The sequence below is a fragment of the Eublepharis macularius genome, chromosome 12 (assembly GCF_028583425.1).
Source record: "Eublepharis macularius isolate TG4126 chromosome 12, MPM_Emac_v1.0, whole genome shotgun sequence".
NCBI classification, from domain to species: domain Eukaryota; kingdom Metazoa; phylum Chordata; class Lepidosauria; order Squamata; family Eublepharidae; genus Eublepharis; species Eublepharis macularius.
Window position 1 is genome coordinate 62291045 of NC_072801.1, and position 17123 is coordinate 62308167.

Below are 17123 nucleotides of genomic sequence, written 5' to 3' on the forward strand. Positions count from 1 at the left end.
GGGGCAGGCGAAAGTCAGTGCGGGGGGCTGCGAGGCTTCCCCTGCTGCCACCCGTGCGCTCCCGGCAGCTGGCAGCTGCTCCCAGCACCCCCTCCCTGGCGGTGCTGGGGGCAGACTACCCCCCTGCCCCCCCTTGATCCAGCCCTGAGTTGCCTCCCCTCCCAAACTCCACACTCCCCAAATAACCAGGAATTTCCTGAGCTGGAGTTGTCAGCACTAAAGCAATATCAGTTCCAAGAGAACATCAGCACTCTGAAGCCTTTTTATTTATGCCGCGTATAGTCTGCCTTTTTCACTGACTCAAGGCGGATTACATGGAGTGAGATTAGCACAGTCAATATCAAGGAGTGTGAGAGTGTGACTGTGAGATTAGCACAGTCAATATCATTTCAAAAAATAAGGCCATAAGATAAATAAATGTGAGTGTACAAAGACATAACATTAGCAAAAATCCAATTCAAAATGGAAGATATGCTGAAACAGAGCATAAGGACTGGCATTAGACAATATAGAACGACCCAGTAGGATCATAGTTAAGCAATAGGTAGAGTACGTGCTTAAATCAACGGACAAGACATACGGCAACTTAGTGGTGAAGTCTATGGTCCCTAACTCGTTATGGAAGCATCTCTCTGAGATCCTCTCCCTACAATACAGCCCTCCTGTCTGTGTAAAAAGCCCTTTTGAATAATTCAGTTTTGCTGTTTCACCTTCTGATTTTACACATTGGCAACATAGTTCCGTTATGTTTTACATGGAGTCCATCTCTTTTGTACAGACTTGGCTTACCCCAATCTTTTTTCTGATGCTGCAGTCTCCAGTGGGATGCTGCAATGCTGCATATATATGTGAAACTGGCATTTTTCAAAGCCCTTCCTACCTGAGAGCCTAAATTTGACCTCGAGAGTATATCTCTTAGTATTGTTGATGCTGATGCATGCCATAGCCCAGCTAACTTAGGCCTCAGTTATGTGTGTGTGTGTTATGTGCCGTCAAGTCGTTTCCGACTTATGGCGACCCTATGAATGAAAGACCTCCAAAATGGTTGTTGGGGGTTTTCCGGGCTGTATTGCCGTGGTCTTGGCATTGTAGTTCCTACAATGCCAAGACCATGGCAATACAGCCCGGAAAACCCCCAACAACCATCGTTCTCCGGCCGTGAAAGCCTTCGACAAGACCTCCAAAATGTTCTCTCTCTAACAGACCTACTCAGATCCTGCATACTGGAGGACGTGGCTTCTTTTATTGAGTCAAGCCACCTCGTTTGAGCTCTTCCTTTTTTCCTGCTGCCTTCCACTTTTCCTAGCATTATTGACTTTTCCAGAGAATCTTGTCTTCTCATGATGTGACCAAAGTAAGATAGCTTTAGTCTTGTCATTTTAGCTTCTAAGGAGAATTCCGGCTTGATTTGATCTAGTACCCACTTATTTGTCTTCAATTATACATTATAGTTTTTCTCATGTTTATTTTAAATGATACCCCCATGTGTCTGTTGAGATTGCTTTATCAAGGAGGAGAACAGTGTGGGGAGAAAGGCAAGCATTAGCCCTTTCCTTCCTTGCTGGAATAAACTACCCCATGAGGCTCGCTGGGGAAACCATACAGTTACTTGTCAGCAGGGTTTTTTTCTGGGAAAAGAGGTGGCAGAACTCTCAAGAGGGAAATTAGGAAGAAACACACAGGTTTCTTTGAAATAAAATTATTTTCAAGAACTATTGCCAAGTATTTTCAAGAGGCTCCGGAACTCCGTTCCACCGCGTTCCCCCTGAAAAAAAGCCCTGTTTGTCAGTGTTCCCCAGCAGGAGTAACAACAGCTGGGGGAAGGGGCTTTTTCTAGTGAGAAAACAGCAAAGAAAGGGTTAACATTTCCCTCCCTCTCTCCCTACTCCATTCTCCTCCTAGATAAAGCAGTCCTAGAGATTGCATTTGCCATGACCTGGATAGCTCAGGTGAGCCTGATCTCAAATCTCAGAAGCTAAGCAGGGTTGGCCTTGGTTAGTAATTGGATGGGAGACCTCCAACAAAGACGAGGGTTGCAGAGCCAGGCAATGGCAAACCACCTATGTTAGTATCTTGCCATGAAAGCCCCACCAGGGGTTGCCATAAGTCAGCTATGACTTGAGGGCAATCTCCACCATCACCAGAGACTGCATTTGCATTAGAAAAAAAAGTGGAAACCATAGCCTATAGCTGATCTTAGCTGCCTGTGTATATAGTTGCAAAATAATCCACCAGCAGCCATCACTGGGAATTTTGAAAAACATTGTATTAGAAGAATATTATGTTTTATTCCCCACCCACCCCACCCCCAGCAAATGAAAGCTAGGAGGATTTGCTTGAGATTCTTTCTTTTTGGCTGGATGGAGCAAACATGCTCTCCATGAGGACCAAGTAGGGTTTGGACATTCCTGGAGATTTAGCAGAGGAGCTTGAAGAGGGTGGGGTTTAGGGAGAGGAGGGACCTCAGTGGGGTATAATGCCATAGAATCCCCCGTCTAAAGCAGCCATTTTCTCCAGGGGACTGGTTCTCTGTCATCTGAGGATTACTTGTAATTCTGGGAGATCTCCAGACCCTACCTGGATGCTGGCAACCTAGTGCCAAGTCAGCTGTAATATTTTTAGCTGAACTTAATAATAATAACAATAATAATATTCAATTTAAATACCACCCTTCAGGACAACTTAACACCCAATCAGAGTGGTTTACAAAGTTTGTTGTTATTATCCTCACAATTGCCTGTGAGGAGGGTGGGGCTGAGAGAGCTCCAAAGAGCTGTGACTGACCCAAGGTCACCCAGCTGGTTTCAAGTGGAGGAGTGGAGGAATCAAACCCAGCTCTCCAGATTAGAGTTTTGGATTTTTATGAATGGCATCATTACCTGTGACTCTTATCTTTCACCCTTTCTCTTTGCAGAATTTCTTCCTGGCGCTCTTTTGTAAACTTTTTTTAATACGTCAACCACATCGTGGGCAAATTCTGCTTGATATTCTTAGCCCTATCTCGCTCACCATGTACCACTTGCTACCAGTACTGATTTATGCAGCTCTTGAATCCCTGGCTGGACATCCAGCATTGGCTGTCTTTCAGGCACCTCATCACACAAACCAGAGCTGGGTGCTGCCCACCTTTTTGGCCCACCTCAAGCGCTTGGCATCCTCAAACATTACCACCACTGTGATCACTAGCAAGGTCCGGGCCTCCGAGATGTGCCAAGGCTATTACGATGTCATGGGGCAGTACGATGCTGCCTTCAACTGCACCACAGGGGGTTACCGGTTCTGCTGTGGCACCTGCCACTACCGTTTCTGCTGCGATGACCGGTCCAGGAGGCTGGAGCAAGGGAAGTGTCCTGAGAGTCCACCATGGATCACCACCCCAGCTACCGGCACATCCACAAAGGGACCTGAAGCACCAAATGGGAACAAGCAAACTGGCAACAGCACCGTGTATGTGATCTGTGGTGTCATTAGCTTCACCTTAGCTGTGGGAGTTGGGCTCAAATTCTTCTTCAGCAAAGCCTCAAGGAGGCCCCATGGAAGAGAAATCAATGTGCCCAGGTAAATGCATATGGCAGAGCGGGGCCAAATGTGGACCTCTGACCCTCTGGTGTTAATGCTGATGGAGTCTTGCGTGAGAGCTGAACTTGATTGTGTTCTCAGGGCTGATCAGTGCAGCGAGAGGTTCCTGTGGCCACCCCAAGGATTCTGTATTGTGTGAATCAGCCCTAAATTTTTCATTTAGAGGTGAAATCTGGAATGGTTAGAGACTGGGTTTTGGCGTATTCAGATTCTGATCTCTTCTTCCTATGAGGTCTGCTTAATCAAGATGCCCGTGGAAAAAGTGTGCTTGGGTAACGCGCTTCCTGGCTGAATTTCAGTTTGCCAGGTTGTGATGGGGATGTTGTCTGGGAGGACCAGGAGAGAAGCACAGGAATTAGGAGCAGTTGATAGCTTCTGAGAAGAGGTTGTGATGGTGCGCAGGTATGCCTGGAAGTTAATTACCCTGTCTACCAGTCTCGGACGTATGGAAGAACCAGAGGTAATATAGTGGCAGTGGAGGTGTACTCTGCACATTCCCAGAGACATTATTTGTCATTATCTTTCATATACTAGATCAGTGGTTGACAAAACTGCATTCCAGGGAAGTCTGAATTTCTTCTAAAGCATGTTAGAGATTTCCCAATGAGAAGATTGGTAACGGGTGGTGCGATGAGGGGGGTAGCTTTCCTGAAAGGTAATTTGTATACCAATATAATCAATCTTCCCCTGGAATGTACAAATTGTTTGGGAACTCTAGATGCATTTTCTCTCATCTTCTGCTAGTGGATCAGGGACCTTATGTGGAGTGTGGCCTGACTTAATATGGCTCACACCATACTTGTAGCAGAGTTCTCATCCAGCAGCTCTGTACTACACTGTTTCTTGTCATCATAAAGCTGGTTTTAAATGCATATTCCAGGCATCTCCACCCAGCCCTAACAATTGCTATGCAGGAGTGTTTTGCGAGCCATTTAACCGACTCAGTTTCTTTTCCGGGACAGGGCTCTGGTCGACATTCTCAGGCATCAAGCGGGAAGCAGCTCGTGCTCTGAACGCAACAACAGCCTGGTCATTAACTCAAACTTCCAAGACAATGGTTCGGCTCGCCCCCCCAAGAACCTGTACAGTACAGTGAAACCTTCCAAAAGCAGCCATGGTAAGGGAAGATGCTTGCAGCAGGGGAGAGGAGCCAAGGTTGCCCAGACTAACACGGCTAACTTCTCTGCAACTTTTGCACCAAATACTGTAGCTGCACATTTAACAGCAGCTTGATCTACAGATATCAGGTCATGGTTCTGTTTGTCTCCATGTTGTAAAAAGGTGGTTTCTTTCCACTGAGCAACAGGCCAGGCTTTTTTGGTTTTTCTTTCCATTGGCAACTTTCCATTGGCGTGCGTAGGCTTGACATTTGCCTGCCTGTAGTATGTAAAACCCTGTCCTCAGCCCCAGTTCTCTGACCTTGAGAAATTAAGGAACGAGAGGCAATAACGGCCAGAAAATTTATTTATTAATTTTTAAACATTTCTTTGCCATCTTTCCAATCAAATAGGGTCCTCCATTCGGTGAACGGCAAAACGTTACAACGTTTCAACAGTAAAAAATTTAAGACATTAAAACAGCATTTAAAAAGTGTATATTTAATGAATTCAAATGATTTAAATAATTCAGCAAAGACATATAAACACACAAACAACCATAACAAGTGGGGAGGAAGGCCCATAACAATTATTGGAGGTACACCAAACTAAACAAAAAAAGTCTTCATCTGCTGGCAGAAGACAACGGTAGAAGGAGACAGACAAATCTCTGTGGAGAGGGAGTTCCAAAGTTTTGGCACCGTGACCAAGAAGGCCCTTTCTCTCAGCCAAGCTACAAGTGACGCCGTACACAGGTTGGACACTTGTCAGCTTACCTCAAGTTTTGATGGGAAATGTAGGCATCCTGGTTTTACAGCTTGGCTCTCCATTACAGCTGCAAGACCAGGATGCCTACATTTCCCATCAAAACTTGAGGGAAGCTGACAAGTGTCCAACCTGTGTCAGGCGTCGCTTGTAGCTTAGCTCTGAGTTTGCCATTGTTGTAGCCTCAGATGATGGGGGAACCCAAAGCAGGGCCTATGAAGATGATTGAAGTAGATGGGTCAGTTCATATGGGAGAAGGTGGTCCTTCAGGTCAGCTGGCCCCAAACTATATAGGGCTTTAAAGATCAATGTTAATACATAAAATTGATCCCGGAAGCAAATTGGGAGCCGATGTAGATGGAACAAGATTGCAGTGATATTGTCCTTACAACCCACTCCTCCAGTCAATGTTGTAGCTGCAGTATTCTGCACCAACTGTAGCTTCCAGACAGTCTTCAAGAGCAGCCCCACTTAAGAGTACATTGTAGTAGTCTAATCTAGAGTTACCAGGACATGTACCACAGTGGCAAGATCTTTCCAAGAAGAGCTGAAGCTGGTGGAAGACAACCCTGTTTATCCAACAGAAGACCTGGGTTCAACAGCACCCCCAAGCTACAACCCTGCTCATTTAGGGAGAGTGCAACAGGAGATATCCCAGTTCTTGGGTTAAACCTCCCCCCACCAATAACAGCTCTATTTTGTCAGGTTCACATTTCAGTTTGTTAGCCCTCATCCATCCCAAAACTGCCTCCAGGTACCTTCCATAGTGACACTCTAGAAATTTGCCCATGTCACACCCTCCCAAGGCACCACCCACAAAATGGTATTTGTTGAGGCATTTCTGGCAACTGTAGGTATGTGGTACTTGATAGGGTGTGTTTGTACTGTGCTAAACAGGGAGATGCATAGAAGTGTTTGTGCTGTGGAGGGTGCTACAAGCATGCCTCACTAGCTTTTATGACCAGCAAATCCAAAGCCCTTTTGCTATCGTGAGTGCAACATCCTGGCCTACAGCATAGTATGAAGGGACTTGATTTTAACTCCCTCTCTAAAGCCAAAAGGACCTGTCCAATATCTTAACAAGAAACCATCCAGGAACTCCAATAGATGCTGTTCTGAGACCTTTGGAAGAAGGGGTGTCACATAAATATAACAGAAGTCCTTCTATTTCCCTTCCTGGCAGTCGCTCTACACCTTACTTCTTTTATGAGGATGGGGAAATGTCTCTCCTCTGCATTGTTTTTGCATGGAGAAAAAAAGCTTGGGAGAAAGACAGGAGTTCTCCCTCCCTGGACAGCAGCTTTCTGAATCCATTTGCATGCTTCTTTTTTTAAAAAATAGAAGCCAATCCCCACGGTGATGTGTGTCTGCGCAGAGCATGAGTTGACTCCGTGGAGAACTCGTAAGAGAAATAATGTGTAGAGTGACTGTGAGACCCTTGGAAGAAGGGGTGTCATATGAACGTAACAGAAGCCCATCTATTTCCCTTCCTGACTGCCCAGTGCTCACTTAATCCAGCACAATTGGAATCAAAGAGGTGGAGGGACAGCCCGCATCTTATTCCTGGGTAGGTGCCTGCCCTCTTCCTAGCTGGCCATTTCCCATCCATGGCAGGTGGTAGCTCTTGAAGGATCATTTTTTCTATCCCTTATCCCCACCTTAGCTTCAGCTCTCCCCTCACTTCAGCCATCTTTTTGGAAGGGATATCTCTTGCTTGGTTTTTGGAGGGATGCAGCTTTATATATATATATTAGCACTGGGAATTAAGCTGCAAAGCTTGTGGAGAAACAGCCTGTTTGCCATGACAACCAGTTCTTGCTGTCTGGCTGTCTTTGTGTCAACTTGAACATTAATATTGGGGTTGGGGGGGTTGGTTAGTCATGAACTCTTTCCTTTCCAGGTGGAACAAAAAAAAAACCTTTGAGTGCCCAAGAAGAATGGTGTATGCTGCTTCCCTCTCTCCAGACCCCATCTGACAATTTCCCTTCTCTCCCAGATACTCCAGGCACCCTTGAGCTCCCCAAACACCAACCTTCATAATAATTATTGTTATTACAAAATACCCACAAGGGACAGGCAGCAAATGGCTCAGCCCCCTTTCTCTCCCAAAGGAATGGCTGAGGGATTTTGTGTCAGCTCCTCCCCTCCACCATGCCAAGTGGTACAAAGATGGAGAGTTATTTGAGAGTTCAGGGCTTATGACTCCCCCTCCCATCTTTATTGAACATAGTGGGGAAATTGTCTTAACTCCTGCCGATTTTCTTTTATCATAAACAAAGCTTTTAAATGCAAAATTCGAGTCTAGTAAGCACCTTAAAGACTGACAAGTTTTCCAGGGTACACGCTTCCAACAGTCAAAGCTCCCTTTGTCAGATACAAGATCATATTTGATTGAAGAGGGCTTTGACCCTCAAAAGTTGGAACTTGGATATCTTGATGGTCTTTAAGGTGTCACTGGACTCAAATCTTGCTTTTCTATTGCAGACCAATACAGATACCCACCTGAAAAAGATTTTTAATTGTTTCTAACATTCTGTTCTTACAGAAAGCTTTGCTCATGCAAATGTTCATTGGAATGGGTTTCTCTCTCTCTCTCTCTCTCTCTCTCTCTCTCTCTGTGTGCAAAGTAATATTTTCAGCATTCTTAGGAGGCCCCTGTCTTCAGTGGATGGCCCCATTTCATTTTCCTATTAGTCAACTCAGGGCCACTAGGTTTGCTATAGCAACGATTGTGACCTTTTGAATAACTCTCATCGAATTCATCCTCACAAAACAGTGGGAGAAGAGTCACCCTTTATAGATAGAATACTGTGAGACACAGAGAAATGATTTGACAAAGAATGAGTTGCAAATTCAAAATCAAGCTGAGGTATCCACCACTACTAAACACAAAACAAATGGCAAAATATATTGAGCGCAGAGCAAATATTATATTAAAGGAGTCTGCTGCTGAAAACACATCCCCTAGTACAGGGGTCCTTATTTCTGAGCCTGTGGGCACCTTTGGAATTCTGACACAGGGTGGTGTGCTCAAACACAAAATGGCTGTCACAGGAAATGGAGCCAACCACAAAGGCTGTTTCCACACTGCTTACCGGCCACGGAACATCGTGCCGAGCTCCCAGAACAGCAGCGTCTTCCTGGTGCAATTTCACACGAGAACAGCAGTTCTCATGCAAAATCACGCCAGGAAGATGCTGTCATTCCGGGAGCTTGGTGCGATGTTCCATGGCTGGTAAGCAATGTGAAAATGGCTAAAATGTCAGGGAGCAAAGTTATGTGTAACTCTCATAGTAACTTCAACATTTCAGGCAGAAGCTGTGCTTGGCAGGACGCCTTTTAAAATGAACATATTGTTTAAAAATATTGTCTTGCTTATACACAACGTACCTTCAGTTGTGCAGAGCTGTGGTGGCAGCTGTTGCCAAAAGCAAAGTTTTTAATAATCTGCAAAGCCAACCAGATCTCTGATTGCCAATCAGAAGCACTGCTAGGCAGAAGCCCCAGCTGTCCTGGCCCACTTTCTCAAAACACTTGCCAGGCGCCTGGGAAGTTATTGGTGGGTGTCATCAGGGGTCATTTTATAGAAAAAGAGCTGCAGGAACTCAGTAGCATAACTCATTAGCATATGCCACACCCCTTGACATCACCAGAATTGTGTCATTTGCATAACTGATTTGCATATGCCACACCCCCTGACATCACCTATCCTGGCTGTTTTGGACCCAATCCTGGCCATTCAGGGCCGAAACTGGGCCCAAAATGGCAAAAAGGGGCTGAAAATGACTGAAAAGGGGTGCAAAATGGTCTGGATCAGGCCGCTGCTGAGCGGGAGAGTGATCCAATACCTGTCAGAAGCCCAATCTGGGCCATTTCAGCCCCAATCCAGGCTGAAATGGGCTCAAAATGGCCGAGAGACAGGTGGGTGGGGCCACCTGGCATGTGATCTCTTTGGAGAACTGCCGTAACTGTGTTCCTGTGCGTTCCCCCTCGAAATGAGCCCTGGGTGTCATCATGGTGCCCATGGACAGCATGTTGGGGACCTTTGACTAGAATTACAATTTTTAACTGGCCCATATTCCACTGTCTTTAACAACAGGGGGATCAACATACCTTACGAGGCAATAGTGTTAACATTGGTGCCTGAAAAGCTTTGCCACTTTGTTTCTACTGTAAAAGGCACAACAAGAAGCATGGCTATTTTTTTCTGGTCAGCTAGCAATCTGTAGCCAGGACTCTTTGCAGCAAGCTTGAGCTCAACCATCTCTCTTCGTGGGAAAGCATCCTAACGAGGCAGATTGAACCCACAGGCTTCCACTAGCAGACCTTTAGACCTGGTTAGAGAGTCGTATGTTCAAACCAGGCTTCTGTGCTATTACGTCTCTTCCCCACATTACTGTGAATGTAATTTTAGATCATTTTGTATTGCGTTTATATTTGGTAAGTTGCTTTAGAAAGTCCCTTGGGACAGAAAGGCAGCATGTAAAAATAAAAAGCCGTTTAATTAAATAAATGAATTCTGACTCCCAAGCCACAATCCCTTGCTTGGTGGAAAGCAGAAGATCAGCATGCAGAGTCAAATGCAAAGAGCTTTTCCTGGGCTGTAACATTTCCGTTTGCAGCTGGGAGACTGTAGGTTGAAAAAAATATATGGAAAAAAATCTCCCTGAGTATAGAAAGGTAACAGGTCAGGGACACTCTAGTTTTATACATACAGGGGATTTTAAAAAAACAGATCAGCATTTAAACATGCAACCCTATACTTGTTCCTTGAAGTGGTGTGTTCAAAGAAAGGGCTTGCCTCTTGGTTCTGCTTCTACTCAAGGTATAAACTAGCTTCTCCATGGAAAGTGGTTGATAGCATATCCTGGTTTGGATTTAGCTTTAAATTGAATCCAGTGACCCCTAGTGGCTGCTTCAGAAAGAGGAGGATTAGGTCCCGTCTGTCTTGCAGAGAAAAGTTAATGTCCCCCACATCTTACCTGGAACATGAGGACCAAACAGGACAGGAGACTGGGAGATTTGTGTGTTTTTAAAATGGAAATAGCAACCATATAGTCCCTCTATTTAGATCAGTGCCACAGCAGGAGAGAAGAGAGAGTTTAACCCTTCCGCCTCTGCAATTGTCAGTTGAAACTCCTCTTCTGCACTGTTATTAGCCCGAGAAGGGATCAAAATCAGACGCCACTACAGCCTGCTATTTCAACTTTCTAGGCATTGGGAAGATCCAGTCACAGATCTCCCAGCATCTTACCTGACTTGATCCTGCTGGATCAGACCAAGGGTCCATCTAAATCCAGCATTCCATTTTCCTCCATGCCAAACAAATGCCTCTGGGAAGCATGCAAGCAGGGCATCTTGGCAATAGCCATCCCCTGCTGTGCCTCCCACCAGCTGCTATTCAGGGCATACAGAGTTCTTTTTAGCCATCATGGCTTATAACCGCTGATAGACATTTATCTTCCATGAATCCTTCTGACCCCCTTTTGCAGCCTTTTAAGACAGTGGCTACCACCACATTTGGTGGGAGAGAATTCCCTATGTTAATTGTACATAATTTGAAGAAGGGTTTTCTTTATGTTACGGAATATACAATGACACAGTTCCATTGGGTGATTCCCGCCCCCCCCCCACCAAATTTTAGACTATGAAAGAGGGAGGGAATAAGTTCTACTTTATTCACTTGCTCCATTTTGATTTGCTTTATTTGCTTTGATAAACCTGTCTTTTTTTTTGGTGAAGTCAGAAAGCCTCCCTTCTTTTGCCTTGCAGATAACATGCATCACAATTACATGCATTTGAACTCCAACAGCCCCAAGCACCACACAGCCACTTTGGGTAAGTGTTGAGAGTTGGTTACCACCTCTTAGACAATATGTAGGGATGTTTTTGAATTTCTCACCCTTGCTGTTTCCACTCCAAAACTCCTGTTTCAGTTTTGCTTCTTCTGGGCAAAAACTGAACCTATGATTCTTTAGTTTTGTATCATTTTCTGTTTCTCTGCACAAGATTTCCCCCATGAAATGTATGAATTTTTCAATGCTATTTCTACATTGGTAAATTAGCATATGCTATGTGTCAAAATGGAGGAGAAGAGAATGACATCAACTGCTTTGGATCCCTATTGGGGAGAAAAGCAGAGTGTAAATGAAGTAAATAAATAAATGAACAAATATGTATATTATGTGCACGAGTGACATACATTGTATATATAAATTGTGAATCAAAATTGTTCAGCGTGTGTTCACAATTAATATAGATCTGCAAAATCTTGGACATAATGGATATGTATAAACAAGTATAAATAGTAACAAACATTTGCTTTTCTCCTGTGGTCCTGGAGTGGGGCAGTCAAGACCTTTCCGACTGCCCCGCTCCTGGACCACCGAGAAAGGAAGCTTCGCGGTAAGTGAATATAAATCTTCCAATCTCTTATAGCATGTTGAGTGAGTGTAGATGACTGGGGAAGGCAATGGCAAACCAGCTCGTAACAAAAAGTCTGCCAAGAAAACGTGATGTGACATCCCCCCATGGGTCAGTAATGACTCAGTGTTTGCACAGAGGACTACCTTTACCTTTTTATGCTGAGTGAGAGGTTTACTCTCTAGAAGTGTAACCATATTAAGCTTGGAGCAACAGACAGACAAAACTGAAGTGCACGGGGCAACTTAGAAATAAGTTAATTTACTGTGGTGTGATCTTTGCAAGTGAAGTGGGACTGAGAACAGCACACTTCACAGGGCATGTCATAAAATGGTTAAGAAAATATTGTTTATTACCATAAGGATTAATGAAACTTTTCATAGTTAGTTAACAAAAAAATATGGTTTTCACAAGGATAATGGGCCACAGGTAAAATGGATCCAGATAAGGTTAGTTGGAAAATTAACTGTGAATTAATTTATCTTTTAAATTAGATGTCCTCTTAAAGGAAATAATCGGTTTCTTATCATACACGGGAATGTCATATAAAATGTTTTCATGTTAACAATGCTCTTTTTGAGTCAAACACTTAAAACATTGAAAGTCAAGCCACATGTAAGCCTCCCAGGATCAGTTCTTTTCTTATTTTGTAATAAACCTCTCCTGTGGCAGACAACTGCTTTACGATAAGCCGATTGTAAACTCTGGCATGGGCAGCCTCTGGTTACTAAGTTTTTGTTATAGGACATTTTTTTCTTGCTACTTACAGGTAGCTTTCTCAATTAACCCTCAAATATATAGAAAATATAATGGGACTGATATATTTTTCCTCTCCTTTTTCTGCCCCCAAAGACTGGCATATGAACCACACACCCAGCCACTCCACTGGGAAGTACAACACCCTCAGCTGCTCCCGTTCCTTCCACAACCTCTCCCATCTGCCACCATCTTACGAGACAGCTGTCAAGTCAGAGCTCAACCGCTATTCCTCACTCAAGCGCTTGGGTAAGTCAGAGCATTTAAGAATGGAACAAAGGACATCCTTTCCAAAGGATGTCTGCTCTACCTCGAGACCATTAACTGGGGTTGAGGAGATGAGACCAGAGGAACTGAGTAAGGTATCCATCCTCTAGGTAATGGAAGTTCCAATCCTTATCTTTCTATTTTTTTAATCACCGCGTTATCTATGCATTCATTCCTTTCCCTCTTGGAGTGTTTTCACACATGAGGCTTAAATTGCTTTGAGACTCTCTTGGGCTATTTATGTTAATTACATGGTCATTAATGCAGAAGAGAAAGAAGAAACAGAACATAGGCAGTAGAGTTGCCAGCCTCCAGGTAGGGCCTCATGATCTCCTGCAATTTACAGCTGATCTTCAGCTGACAGAGATCAGTTCCTCTGGAGAAAATAAAGGCTTTGGAGGGTGGTCTTCATGGCATTATGCCCTGCTGAGGTTTCTCCCCATACTGCATCCTCTTCCGCCTCCAAACCCAAGTCTTCAGGAATTTTCCAGTGAAGAGTCGACAACCCTAATATGCTATGTTCCAGAAAAGCAGTCATTTACTTGACAGTTAAGAGGATGTTTTTCATCCTGGCAAGTGTCTTTTTAAGGTAAATGAATTTGCTGCACTGTGCATTTCAGACTGTCACAGCACTAGGCTTAACCAATTTTACTGTCATTTTCAAAAGAAGCTTCCCTTCGTGCTGCAGCTGCAGATTTGGGCTGCCCTTTCTGATTCCTTCACCTCCATCTATATGTCTATATCTATCAAGAGACTGCATGCATTCCCGACTAAACAACCTCATCAGGTAAAACTTTATCCGAAAAAGTGGACACTGGTCTATGAACTCCTGCCATAGAACTCCTTGATCTAAAAAAAAAAAGGACAGTCTTCTTTACTTCTGCCATAAATTCTTTTTGGACAGGAATTTGAATTAAACATTGTATCGGCCCCTTTACAAGCAAATATATAACTAGCTTCAATACCATATTAACTTGTACTTTTTATGGTATAAACTGCAAATGTAAAAAAATTAAGGACTGTACTAAATTTCTTCACGTTTTGTGAAGGTCATTTCCTCTACCAGAAAATGACATATTGTACAGTATTTGAATCGGATGCACAAATTGCATATTTGCTGACCAATTTTTTTTTTAATTTGAAAGTCAAACCAGTCAAAAAGATACAAAATTAAGCACAAATTCAAAGAAAAAGTCTTTTCATATGTTCATTAATTTAAATAAAACTGAAAATAGTGAACACTAAAGGTACATTTCCAGTGCAATGCTAAGCAGAGTTGATTTCAATGGGCTTAGACTGGAGTAACTCTGCTTAGGATTGCACTGTTAATTCTTTATGTTGAAATGATTGTTTATTAACACTGATTAGTATGATTTGACTAGGCATTATCTTATAGTATTCGTGATAATACCAGACTTTACAGCTGATAAGAAAATAATAGAAATGGATATGGCTATTGGGAACCCCTGCACACAGTGCTATGGAATGGTCTGGCCACTATACATACTATCAAGTGAAGGGCCGTTTCTACACGACTTACCGGCTTCTGGAACGTTGCGCGAAACACGCAGAAGATAGTGTCTTCTCGTGCAAATTCACACCAGGAAGACGCAATGTTGTGCAAAACTCTTGGATGATAGCATCTTCCTGGCGTGATTTTGTGCGAGAAGATGCTATTTTCCGTGTGTTTTGCACAACGTTCCGGAGGCCAGTAAGTTGTGTGGAAACGGCCAAGAATTGGCTTGAAGCCCCGCGTGTGAAAATGCTCTCTTTCTCTTTTGCACACACCTTTTCTTTCACTGCATCTATCTCTTTCACTCTGTATATTGAACTCTCCCTAAAATTCCTTTCTGTTTCTCCATTTCTTAAATTCACCAGCATACCTATCCATCATGAAATGACATTTCACTTACTTCCTTGTCTCCCAGCAGCTGAGAAGGACTTGGATGAATTCTATGTCAAGCGGAAGCATCTTGTCGAATTGACACGAGGGACACTGCCTTTACATGCTATGAAGATGAACTATGATAGGGATGGCTACGCTGAGAAATCACAAAATCCACGACGTGTCATGTCCCAGGAGCACATCCTTTCTGATGGTGGTGGAGGAGGGGGAAGCTACCGTCCATCACACTATGACTACACTATTCCACGAGAACGTGTAATCTCTCATGAACGCCTCCTCTCCCGTGAAAACTTGCATTCACAGGAGCGCTTGCTTTCACCTGAGCGTCTCCATCAAGGCACAGGTCCCTTCCAGGATATGCATCTGAGCCATCAGAAGGCCCTCTCTCAAACCAACGTCTGTGCCAGCAGTACCCCCATGCTTGACCACCATCACATGATGAATATGAACTCTCATCCTCCTTCCAACAACTCCCCCAAGACAACGGCTCCTTGGGAGGCCAGTGCTAACCAAGGTGCCGCCAGCCGGCGCCAGGGCTTTGCGGCCAAGCGGCAAAGCACCATTGACCAACTCCAATACATCCCTGGGCACCACCCAGGCCAGCACATCCATACTGGCAGCAAGAATGAGGTCACTGTGTGAGATGCCCCATTTCCCAGCTCAGGTTGATTAGACTTTCCAAGGCCATATTTCTCAGCTCTTTTCTGCTCCACCCCACCCTTTCTTTGGTGCTCACCATCTTTTCTTGGGGATTCCCCCCTTTTTTCCTTAAAGCTCTATGGCCTCCATCTTGGTTGATGTCAGGTTTTAGCCTGGTCTTTGATAATGTTACCATCACAGTTCATTGACATCTGAAGATGTCCGGGTGACCAACCAGGTCTTGATAATGTTTGATGTTGAAATTAGCTGTAGCTATTTTGATGACATCGGTTCATTAGTTTATGTCAATTTGTGATGATGTCAAGGCCTGCATGGTGTCTCAGGGCATCTAGCACACAATCTTGGTCAGTTTCTAAAGATGCTAAGAGGTCTCAGAGATACACGATGCTGCTGTTTTCTGTGTCTGTTGACACCGCTGCTGTTAAGATCTGATGACACTGAAGCTGAAGTGATTGTCAAAGACCAGGGTGGATCTCTTGTGGCATCAATAATGTAGCCTTGGAGATAGCTTTGGATAATATCACAATTGCCAGGCCTCATCATAGCTATGGGCTTTGTCTCAGACTTTTGTATACTGATGACAATACCTGTGGATTCATTATGAAGCCAGCACCCTCTGCTTCTGATACTAAAAGCGCTGTGAGCATTGCCAATCCTTATGGAGGCTCCATTGACCAACAGACACCATCAGCACCATCAGGGGTGTCAACACTGTGGACTCTGTCGGCTACTGCTGCTGATGTAAGCGCTGTGGGTCTTGTTGACCTCTGATGTCCTTGCCATCAACATTTGATGGTGCAACACTGTGGACATTTGATGACATCAGCAATGTGTGACTTGTCACTTATAAATAATGTCAATGGAGAGGAAGGTTTGTCAGGATATTGATTATGATACAGATCTGCAGGCCATTACATCGGACTGATGTATTGTCGACATTTTATGATGTTGGGACAAATCATGTTGATATATGAAGAGGCCTTGTCAACATTTGATCATAGTATGGCCAATCTTGTTGATTAAGGATGTTGTCAAGGTTCCTGTGCCTGTCAGCTTTTGATGATGTCAGCACAATGGACTCCGCCAGTAGCTACAGATGTCAAAGTAGCCAAGCTTGGCAATGATGTTGACTTTTGGTGACTTCATCACTGTGGGCCTGATCCAGCATTGCTTATATCACTGACTGCTGTGAGCTCATCCACTTTGGATGAAGTCACCCCTTTGGGGCTTCATCTACTTTTATGACTGGGATCACCACCTTTGACCTGGTTCTCATCAGCACCTTCGTAGGAGGTCAGGGCACCTGGCCCTATGAGGTCACGAAGACCTTCTGATTACATGATCAAATGCTTTGCCCATGCAGTGGCAAAGAAGAGAGCCGCCCTCCCTGCCCCTTCTTTACAAATGCTCAAGGATAAAAATGATGGGAAATGGTGGCCATCTTGTCTTGTGGCATCCTGAACTGAGTTTGGCTAGAGTAGGAAGTGCAGTTAGTGGTGTTTCACCCCACTCTGCCCTCCGCCATTCTCATACCATCCTTATTTTACAACCTTGCCATGCCTCTGCCCATAAGGGATATAGGGCAGGGGTAGGTCCACCCCCTGTACATATCTTTATATATCAATGGCATTCTCTTTCTCTTTTTTTCTAGTGCTTTTTATTTACCTCCC

The 17123-nt window shown here is 44.2% G+C and overlaps 1 protein-coding gene across 1 annotated transcript; it reads left to right on the top strand.

The window, feature by feature from the left end:
* The first annotated feature begins 3010 nt into the window (after window positions 1-3010).
* SHISA7 (shisa family member 7) lies at window positions 3011-15435 on the top strand. Its single transcript, XM_054995692.1, has 5 exons — window positions 3011-3558; window positions 4542-4696; window positions 11214-11279; window positions 12717-12869; window positions 14816-15435. Exons 1-5 carry the CDS (start codon window positions 3011-3013, stop codon window positions 15433-15435), a joined length of 1542 nt encoding a protein of 513 aa, XP_054851667.1.
* Window positions 15436-17123: the final 1688 nt, after the last annotated feature.

Coding starts and splice junctions, on each gene's coding strand:
- SHISA7 (XM_054995692.1), top strand. CDS start 3,011: ATGTACCACTTGCTACCAGTACTGATTTATGCAGCTCTTGAATCCCTG. Junction 3,559..4,541: donor AGAGAAATCAATGTGCCCAG/GTAAATGCATAT, acceptor TTTCCGGGACAG/GGCTCTGGTCGACATTCTCA. Junction 4,697..11,213: donor ACCTTCCAAAAGCAGCCATG/GTAAGGGAAGAT, acceptor TTTGCCTTGCAG/ATAACATGCATCACAATTAC.